This window comes from Halyomorpha halys, unplaced genomic scaffold, assembly GCF_000696795.3.
Source record: "Halyomorpha halys isolate HHAL.00 unplaced genomic scaffold, Hhal_1.1 Scaffold207.1, whole genome shotgun sequence".
NCBI classification, from domain to species: domain Eukaryota; kingdom Metazoa; phylum Arthropoda; class Insecta; order Hemiptera; family Pentatomidae; genus Halyomorpha; species Halyomorpha halys.
The window spans coordinates 1,354,785-1,365,902 of record NW_027104696.1 but is presented as its reverse complement, the minus strand read 5'-3'; the positions used below and the strand labels follow the sequence as shown (position 1 = coordinate 1,365,902).

Sequence of the window (11,118 nt, the reverse complement as noted above, 5' to 3'; positions counted from 1 at the left end):
AAAATGACTTATTTAATAACAGAGATAACAATATAATGATACTAAAGTTACACAGACATTGTAATATAAAAAAAATGGTGCAGTGCATCCATCACACAACTTTAACTTACCCCCTCTCCCTTACTTTGAGTTAAAATTAATCCTTGCTCATTTTAGAAGAGATATTTTGATACTATTCAGTGTGGCAATACTTTCCCATACTAATTTTCTAAATAAGCCGTTCTGTTGAGAGATTGACTAACCTTTACATTCTTATCTTAACCATTTATTCAATATTAAATTGTTATAGAAAATTAATAAAAATACTAAGAATCATTTTATGGAGTTATCCTGTTGATGTAAAGCCTCATATATAGTTTAACTAAAATAAAGAACAAAACAAAATTATTTAATAACCATGGTGACAACAAATGTATCATACCAGCGAATAGGACAGATACCATGCCCATGGACCCACACAAGCTCATGCTAGAACATCACTCTTATTTAGACATATATTATTATTTCTAAAATATTTGGCTTTACAACGATACATAATACATCTGTCCATATTACTACTCTTACTTTCTGAAATGTATTTTCAACCTGCAAAAAATATTTTTCCTCTTATTTCCTTATTAGTTAAGAATCAAATCCTTTCATAGTTTATATTTATTTTTCACTACTAGTAAAAATGTAAAATGGTTAATTATTTCTAACAAACAAAATTAAAGGCACTTTTGAGATTGTTTTAAAATGTGTAATTCAAGCTCTGTCAGACTATTTATAGTTGAGGATCTTCAGGCAATATGAGGATAAGACCTAGCTGATATTAAAGACAACTCAATCATAAATAGATATATCAAATTTAATTAAAATTCTTAAGTCTTTTTTGGAAAAAATCAGTTCTATAAGCGGCTAAACTTTTGGTTAGTCACCTTTAACTTTATGGTAAAAGTTGCTGTCACATCCCAAGCATATATTTGATTTAAATATGAAATTTCAGATTCATATGACTTTTTGTTTTTGAGCTACTGTTCACATACACCATATAAATAACCAATTTACAAAAATTGGTTCTTTCGGCTTAAGGGACCTCAAATTGTGTATTTCCAAATTTTGCATATAAAAATCGCAATACTTCTCATTCCATGTATGGTAAGTGAGAGTAAAAATTAATTGAATAAATTTTATATTTTTTCCATAATAACTAGCAGTTTATTTCGTGAGGATGGATGATGGGTTTACATAGAAAACATGGAAAGAAGCACTACATTACAGGAAAAAAGTCAGATGTCTAAAGCTGCTTTAGATACATGAGTCAGTCAATGTAAGATATCTTTAAAAGGAAAAAAATTAAAGATCCCTTCCTTCATCTTTTTGGAATTATATTCCTTCCTCCATATTTTTAATGTCATTTAATTCCCCACTCACTTCCATATCTGTGACTTTTAACTATTTCCTAATGAACCTGTCTCTCAAAAATAATAAATAGCTTTCCCTTTCATAGGTAAATTTTTATAAATTTATTTTTTGTATAACTCAACACATGTTTTTATCTAAGGCTCTAAGAATTCATATACAGCACTGTAGTAAATAAAAATCATAACTTTCTAAAGAGGGTATTAAGTCCAAGCGAAAAACTTTTGTTTTAATAAATGGCTACTTCGATATGCACCTGTTTTTTGCACTAAGACCCATGTGCATGAGCGTTTTTCTTACTTCAGGTTACATGACTGTAATACTCATAAATAACACTAAAACTTTTTACTTATTAATTTAGATTATTAATGTTTTTTCTAATACTGAAAAATAATAATCTCAAAATACACTAAAAGGGCTCAACACTAACAATTAAGTAGTAAATTTTGCTTACCTAAGTGTAGGTTCTGTCTATCAACAGATTAAGTGGAATTACATCAATTTCAATTAATCCTGGTTAAGTGAAGTTATACTTCAGTGCCGTTTATGAATTTAGCCCAAAATTACCAACTTATTAATTATATAATATTCTAAAGGGTCACGTAGCCCCAAAATAAACATATAACATTGGCAATATTAAATATAACAAGAATCAAATATAGACAAAATTATACATAAAGATATTTATTCACTTAATAAATAAACATAAATAATATTAACGTTATAAATTTTACAATAAATAAAAACTATAAAATTACAAAAAAAAAAAAAAAGATCACAGACGACTTATGATAAAGTTAACTTTGACAGGTATAGTTCATTGGTTGATAAATTACACCAATCGGGTACGGTTTTGAGGGTGAAGTATTTTTCTTTAGTCAGAGCCCTCAGCGGAAGCATATCAGTGGCTCCAAATATTGATCCTGTTGATAAAGAAAAATAATTACAAAATATAAGCACAAATACTTATTTATTTAAGTTAAAGTCTTTTCCAACTAATAAAAAAATATTTATCAATGGATTACACAGTATTTCAACATACTTGGGTTAATTATTTAATATTAATAATTTATTAGTTAATTAATTAATTACAGAGTACAAGACTATAAAAATCTGAAACTTGGGTAATAGGAATAACATATGAGGGTGTGCATATGTGTAGGCCGGCAGGAATTTATCTTTCTATAAACTTAAAACTTTATTGGTACAAAAAAATTTGCATTTATACTTTCGATTAGTTTCAAAAGTTTAAAGGAACAGCTTTAAATAGGAATATTGAAGCTTTCTAATTATTGAATGACAAACCTTTATTTCCATAAAAATCAAATTATTATAATAAAATAAAATCAACAGTATATACCTCCAAGCCATGAAGCGATGTTTTCTTTTACTAATGGTACGTGCACTTTGAAATTAGAAATATATAATTTTGATTTATAGACATTATCTTTAACGAGTCGCCTCAATTCAGTGATGAGGCGCGACTTGAATCCAGGAGCCATACTGGTGCCCCCCACTATAACGAGGTTTTCTGCTAATACTCTACGAGTGTCAATGCCACACTAAAAAAGAAAAAAATTTACATGTATTGTATTTATTTATTACTGTTTTAAAAATACATGAATTTCAAATATAAATAAAATAAATTATTTTTTAAAAAGAATTGATAAGAATACCTTACAATTTTATTTATTTTGTATAATTAATTAAGTTTAATAATTCAATTCCATTGAAAATAAATTAAATTAGATTTTATTTTTTTGGCCTGTTCGTATAATTGTCGATCTATTGTATTTACCTTACAGTAGAAATCATGGAAAGGGTATTAACTTTTTTCCTTGAAAACATCTTAATTTATTTAATTCAGTATTTAATAACACAACTTACACAATACTAATTTGACATCTTTTCCCATTTTCAATTCTAATATTATATATTGCTGCTCAGCACAAGAACTGAATTTTAAGTCCTTTCCATAGTAGAATTAAAAAAAAAAAAGTTATTAATTTTGAATCAGTTTTATTATATCAGCATCATTTTTGGTGAATTTCTTGCTAAGATATTTTTAAAAAACACCAATTTTAAAGTAATTTTTTATGTATTATGTCATAAATTCTATCATTCAACTTCTAAGATCATATTTCTTAATAGAGTCAAAAACAACAAATTTTAAACATTTCTAGCTTAATATAATATTTATATTGCTGAGTAATTTTTGAAAATAAATAATGATTATTTATTGCCAGGAGTTTCAAACTCTACTAGCATAGTAGCTAGCAAAAATATCTGTGCAGAAAGGGCAAGGAGGTTAAGAAAATAAAATATTTTTTCCAGACCCTCAAAGGTTAAGTTGCATAAAATATCTGTCGAAACTAAGTGACATATTATAACCTCAACAATATCAATTGACTTACCTTAAGTATAGATTCAAGAATGAGGTTAGCCAGAGACGACTGTTCATTATCCCTTTCGAAGACAACTTCGTATGTAGCTTCCCTCACCTCTCCAGGGATCCTGAGGACGGAATAGCCGCCGAGCCTGTAATCAGCAAAAGGTGGCTGTGGTGGTCTGATTCCGTCAGCCATCGCCTTACCTCTCTCGTAAGTGGTCACAAAGCAAGTCCTCACTTCAAGTAAAAATAAATAACAGTATTGTTAATCATAAATTTTATAAACATTCAAAAGTAGTAATATTTACTTATTTCTCATGAATATTATTATCCATAGGATTTTTTTATAAAAATGCACACTTAAGATTACATCACATGAGCCATAGAATCAATAAGAAAAGTAGCACAACAAATTTATACAAAACTAAGAATAAAAGACAAAAAATCTGGTACTTTCTCTCTCTCACACAACTTTCACTTCCGACACTACATTGATTTGAAATTATCCTTGCTCGTTTCCAAAAGGCAATTTATTTATTATTCACAATGGAAAAACTTTTCTTATGTTCCCATTTATAGGCTGAGTAAAAAGCTACTATTACTATGTTTTAGTGTGTTCATGCCAATAGTCAAAGAGTTGTGATAATTGTCATAACAATGATGGAACGAAAAGAACATTTTTTTCTCTATTAGTTAACTATCAAATCCTTTCATGGTTCATATTGAAGCATTTTTAATATTATATACAATGAGGTTACCTATGCTTAAAGGGTTTGCTTGTCTAATTAAGATTATAATAGAGAAAAAATTCTGTGTATGAGGTAAGGCATACAATATAGAAATATCTCTTTGGACTAATCACCTGTAAGATCATGTGTTGGATTTTATTATATTTATATAATCAAAATTAAAATATAAGATTGTATTACTAGTTTCAATCATTAACAAATCGTTTACATAGTATAATATATACCATGTATACATCATGTTTGTTCTAAGAAAAGTTGTAACTGGCAGGATAAACATTTTGGAATGGGAAAACTGTATTGCTTTTGAGCCCACAAGTCAGCTTTTTCGCTTTGAACATTCTGTTCAACCTTTCGCTTTGAACAGCCCTGATGAAGCTCTGCAAAGTGGGGCGAAATGTCAGACATTAAATAGTTATAAACTATTTGTTCTTTTTTTGACCGCAACCCTGACCATCTTCTTATATTTATCTTCTCAATCGCTCACATATTTACACCTTATTATGAAACAAAACAATTACCTTTAATATCCTCAATTACATAATCAGGAAGTGTTTCTAAATCCAGATCAGTTGGCTTGAGCACCCGACTCGCATCTCCACCAGCATTTTTAATCTCCTCGTATGCCTCTTTAAGATTCTTTCTCAAGCGTCTAAATTGAAACAGTGGTGATAACTATAAGAATGTTATAGTAAACAAAATTGAGTTTTTTATACATAATGTATACAATTAGAGAAGCATGATCATATGAACTTTAAAAAAACAAAAAAAAAAAACATGAATTTGAAGTGACCTGCCCATTGGTTGCTACATGATATTTTCACATTTATCTTTATTAAATACAACTGATATTTTTATTGTTTATAATACTATTTTTATAATATTGTTTTCTAGTCAGTTTAGTCAGCATTTACATTTAATGAAAGAGCCCAAGAGGAGAAAAAGGCAGTTATCTCATCCCAACTTTTGATGACTTTAATGAAACCTATGTATAATTACTAGTCAAAACTGATGAGTCTGCCAAGTATAGGTAGAATAAAAAGTGGCAGCTGTTTCAAAACATTAAAACAAAATAATTTTTCATTCGGAACTCTATATCCTAAAAAGTAGCAACAACACAAGAAAACCTAAGAGAACGTCATTTAAAGTAGAGTAAATTTGCTAAAATATGAGCCCTAATAGAGTTATTTATTTAAATAGTTGTCGAAATATAGCTTTTTAAAAAGCAACATTTACTCTTGGAGTGTAAACAGGACACAGGAACATTTGTTTATATAATTGTACTGATTATTGAAATCATAGGTTTAGGTATTGTGGATATTTGGGTTACTTCTTGAATAGTAGTAGAATAAAGTCTATAGTTAAGAATATTTGAAATGTGTTTGATAATTAATGTAAAAGTATAAAAAAAAACATTGGAATGCTATATCTCAAAAATACTATTTGCACTATGGGACCATTTTTCCAGCCACCTCAATTATTTTTAACAACAGTAAAAAAAACCTAAATAAATTAAGTTGTAGGAAGACCGTCCAGGTGGCAGTCAATAAAGGTACAAAATAGTAGAAAAAACTATTTAATGTTAACCAACATATCTTCTCACTTGGCAGGGCTAAGTGAAAAAAAGAAACAAACATTGTAAGAAGTGAAAGAACATTAAAATAAATATAGAGAAAAAATAAAATATATAATTTTTTTTTAATATATAAAATAAATAATAATAAGCTTAAGCTAAGGAAGTAATTAGTTTCCCAACTAGTAATTAGACATTAGTTTCTTATACACCTGTATTTATACTTCCTTTATTGACTGCCACCCAGACTATCTTCCTATAATCTACTCCATAAGGTCAACTATCTCCTTCCAATACAAATAAATTAAGCTATATTCTATAAAATCGATAATTACTCTTCAACAGCTTTTGATCCAATAGGTTGGGCTTGCCAGGCATTTAGTACAGGGACTCCTTCGAAGACGGGAATCACTTGAGACTCAGAGTACCCAACATCGACTACAAGAGCAGTTGATAGACCAAGTCCCGCAAGGACAATTAAGTGGGATGGAAGGTAGAGTAATGAAGACACCTATGATAAACAAATAATTATATAACAAAAGCTAATTAAAAAATCTGGTGCAGTGCAGGCTTCATACAACTTTCTCTTACCATCCAACTTTAAACTGAAATTAATCCTTGCAGGTTTCAAAGGAGCAATTTCTTTATTATTCATGATGGCAATACTTCTCCATAATACATTTCTAATTATAGGTAAGTGAAAGTAAAAAACTGACTAATGAAATCAACTGTTTATGACCCAAAAACATTTACTTATATCAATAATCCAATACATGTGTGTGTTTTTTTTTGCCACTATCCATTACCTTCTACGACTTTAGACAAGTCAAAATATAAATATTTGGCTTTTTAATGACATATTATAAATCTATGCTATTACTCTTATTTCCATAAATGTGATTTGTGATGGAAAAATACTTCTCCTGTTATCATTGATAATACTTACATAACTTCTTTCTTAAGTTATATTTATCCATTTTTTATAGCTAATAAAAATGAGAGATGGTTAATTATTTCAAATTAACAAAATTTAAGGGACGCTAGAGGTAACTATTTTAAAAATTCAGAATTTAAGCCCTCTCAGATTAATTTACTGAGGAAAATACCTATCTGATATCAAATAATCATTATATAGTAGTTGTTCATTTCTAAAGTAAACACTTATCATCATAAGAAAATCTCTACGATATGCAAAAAAATATATATTTTTGTCTGCCAAAAGATTTCTGAAAATCTTTGATTATAATATAATTAACTAAACAGCATTTAAATCAGTATACATAAAAATATTATATTCGTTTATTTGTTATCTAAGATCTATGAAAGTTCTTAACTGATTTACATGCTGTTTTTTCTAAACGTTCAATTTCATCCTGGAAAGGCTCTTAGCTATGAAAATCCAGGACCTATCCAATAGAAAAAAAAAGTTATGAATAAAATTATACTTTATTGGCATATAACTCAGAAAGTATAAATTTTTGGTCTAGGATATTATATACCAATTGACAAGTTTTTTTCTAAAAAATAGGAATAATATTTTTAATTCCAATAAATGATTTAATATTCATGACAAAAATATAAAAACTTAAATAGGCTTCAACTAAAGAAGGCCAACACAATTTTTTTTTTTTAGGAAAAGTAAATCATATTCATTTTTAGCATCCTCAAAACCCTTAAATACTATTCATCAAAGAAATTTAAAGTTTTTGAACATGACTTATTAGGAGGATTTTTTTTCCACTGTCTCTTGTTCATGTAACGCGCAATATTTTTCCTAAGTACATCGCATGAGGCCTTGGACCTCCACAGTCTGTCACACCAATAATAATAATAATAATTGTTTAAATAACATCTTTCATTAGTTCTCTGCATTCAAATCCTACAACCATTGAATGCTTATTGTCTCCTCTTTCAACCCATATTGCATACTGGCACCCTTTAGACTTATGCCCTTATAAGAACAAAAAGTTATTCCAATACAGAAAATCTTTCCGAACTTTTAATTTTTTATCTCATATTTTTAAATCTAGTTTATAGAGCCCTATGAATGAACTGAAGTTCCTTAAAAAACTAATCCCCCTAGTTCAATTCAAAATGAACATGGTGGAATGTAAAGTGAGAATCCAGGCTGGGATGTCAGGGGAGTTCTGTATAAGAAAAAGGGTAAGGCAGGGAGGCTCTTTGGCCTGCCTCCTGTTCAACGTAGCACTTGAAAAAGTAGTCAGAGACATGTGAATACAGTTAGGTGGGTCCATCTTTAGTAACACGATACAAATCCTGGCGTATGCAGATGATATTGATATCATAGAGTGATCACTTTGTGGCGTAAAGGAGGCTTTTCTGGCTCTTGAACAGTCTGCGCAGAAGATGGGACTTACTATAAATGAGAGCAAAGCCAAATATATGGTTGCTGGCATAAATGCACCACATCAACAGATCTCATTTGGTAACCACACATTCAAAACTTTCCGATTTGTTTGTTGTCGCACATATGGACTAGTGCGCTCAGGTAACGATTAGAGAAGATAAAGTAATGCAGAACTAGCTGCTATACATAATGATACAGACGTAGTCCAGTTCATTACAATACAGCATCTAAAATGGGCGGGTCATGTAGCCAGGATGGATGAGAGTAGCCCAAACAGCAAAATTATGGTGACGCGTCCAGAATGAAAAAGAAGAGGTGAAAGGCCTAGATTACACTAGATGGATGGGATCGATGCAGATAGCAGAGCTCTTCTTGGACTAGCTAACTGGAGAACATCTGCAAGATACCAATGGGTGAGACTAATTGAAGAGGCCAAGACATAGAGATGAGTTGATAGAGCCCACTGCTAAATTTTGTGTATATGTTGAAGTTACTGATATATTTTTAATTTTTTTTAAAGAAATCAAAGGCCTCATGTAAGCTGAAAATTTTGTGGAAAAAAATTATTTTTTTCATTTATTGTTTGAAAAATTTCTTTTACGGGGTTTCTTGGGGTGCTAATTACTGTATGAACTTAATTTCAGTCCCAAAAATTGTATAACCTCACTTTGATAGCTCATTTGGACCAAATTGTTTCTTAATTGATACTTATCTCACTTCCCAAAACATAGATTAGGGTTCAATATGGAAATAAATAATAAATATTCTATATCAACCGGAATGCTATATTACAAGCACACACTAAGAACTGAGTATAATATAAAACATTATAGGAGTTATTGGAATTAAAAAATAAATCATACACTTTTAAAAGAAAACATACATTTTTACTATCTCTTATTTATAAACCTTATATAACCTCAACAACATAATTAATATAAAATCATTTATAACTAATATTATCATTACCTCATAATGTAAAAAAAATACTTTAGCAACAGCATCCCTAAACTTGGTAGGAGATAATAAGGATTCAATGACGACAACATCCCTGTCTTTCGGACTTACTAAAGCATGTCTGCAATGAATAAATGAAATTAAAAAATAAAATATTTAAAGAATGAAAAAACAAAAGGACTAATAATAAACCTGAAGTAAAGTTTGTGGATAAAGGTAACCAGAAGTGCATAAAGGTCTGCTTCATCCTCATAATCAAAGACCCAGCGCAATTTTCCAGTAGAGGGGCAAATAACTTGTGTAGGAATTATACATCTTGGACTGAATTCACCGGCAAAGCCAAATCTTAAAACACAAATTAAAATGTGGGGTAAAATGTTTTTATACTTTTCATCATGATAAGACATGAACATACTTTGTATAACGAGCTCCAAAGTCGACTACAACAGCAGGTTTGCCTGCAGTTAGGCCATCATATATAGACATGTTTTAGTGTCTGATAATAACATAAAATATGTATCAAAAAACAAATCCAACAACTGATCACGATATATAACCTCGACATAAACATTCCCTTCCAGTAATTAAGAAGCTGTTTGGAGTATCGATTTAAGAATCGAAATATATTTACTATTTTAAATCATAGTCAAATTCAAATTTTCCTTTGGGCTATAAGATGAAATAGTTTACAATATTTATATATTGTATATAGGTAAATGTTCAATTTAGGTTAGACTGTACATCGATAGCCCGAAGGTATTCGAAAAGTGGCCGAGGTGACCGATTCCCAAACTTTTGTTAAAAATAAATTGTTCGTTGTTTCGACAGGGGTTTTTCCCTCTAGAGGAAGTCCTTATCTGAAAACAATCTAAAGAAAACTAGGGCAAACAGACTAATCAAGTCGAACCAATAAATTCAGGAGAATTTTCGGATTGAAATTCAAAGAGTAGATCAAGAATTAAATGTCAAACCCCAGAACTATACCGAAAACAGAATTATATAGAAACATTTATATACTTCAGTTTACTTAATATTTTTAAAGCTTGTTTTGTATTAATAAAAGCCCTATCTTTTCATTCTAGGAAAACCAATGATAAACCTGAACAAAGCTGCTTTTTTAATGACTCATTTCTCAGAGCTACAAGACTGTACAAACATCAGACCATTTACCACAGAATTGTAGCTGTGGACAAGGATGGAAAACCAGTTTAAGATACATTCCTGTTGCCTTTATGCTGTTCCTGTACAGTGGTATCTGTTGAGGGTGATGTTTAGACAAGTAATAGCCAGGAAAAGTTAACATAGGGAAACTTCTCCCAAACACTAAACTTCATTGAAATATCTAAAAAAATTGATGCCTGGTCTATGCATAATCTTTTGTACTTGTAAAAATCTTCTAGGTAAATAAAGTAATATCATGAAGCTATTGCGAAGGATTTTATACAAACCTTAATAATCTTATTATAGATCTAAGAAAGTATAAAAATAATTTATTACAAGTAGATATTTTGTTAAATCTATTTATTTAACAAAAAAAGTTACTGAACAGAGGTTCAAACAAGATATTTGAATATAAGACATGAGACACATGATGGACGGTGCAATTTGACGACTTGGTAAAGAAAGGATGCCAGGAAATATACTGTTAGGAAGGGTAATAGCCACTTCAAATCTTCATGAAATT

At 29.7% G+C, this 11,118-nt stretch overlaps 1 protein-coding gene and 1 long non-coding RNA gene across 2 annotated transcripts; one reads left to right on the top strand and one right to left on the bottom strand.

Annotated features, from left to right (window-relative positions):
* Positions 1–2,060: 2,060 nt before the first annotated feature.
* Arp10 (Actin-related protein 10) lies at positions 2,061–10,075 on the bottom strand. The gene is made up of 8 exons (XM_014418712.3): positions 9,850–10,075; positions 9,627–9,779; positions 9,447–9,555; positions 6,445–6,620; positions 5,058–5,188; positions 3,816–4,027; positions 2,762–2,963; positions 2,061–2,324 (listed from the first exon to the last, which is right to left on the bottom strand). The coding sequence occupies exons 1-8, from the start codon at positions 9,918–9,920 to the stop codon at positions 2,188–2,190; spliced, it is 1,191 nt and encodes a 396-aa protein (XP_014274198.1). The 5' UTR covers positions 9,921–10,075; the 3' UTR covers positions 2,061–2,187.
* On the top strand, positions 3,867–10,851 carry LOC136796858 (uncharacterized). Its single transcript, XR_010844634.1, has 4 exons — positions 3,867–4,001; positions 6,470–6,602; positions 6,674–6,802; positions 10,517–10,851. It is a non-coding gene; the product is annotated as an uncharacterized lncRNA (long non-coding RNA).
* The last annotated feature ends 267 nt before the right edge of the window (positions 10,852–11,118 follow it).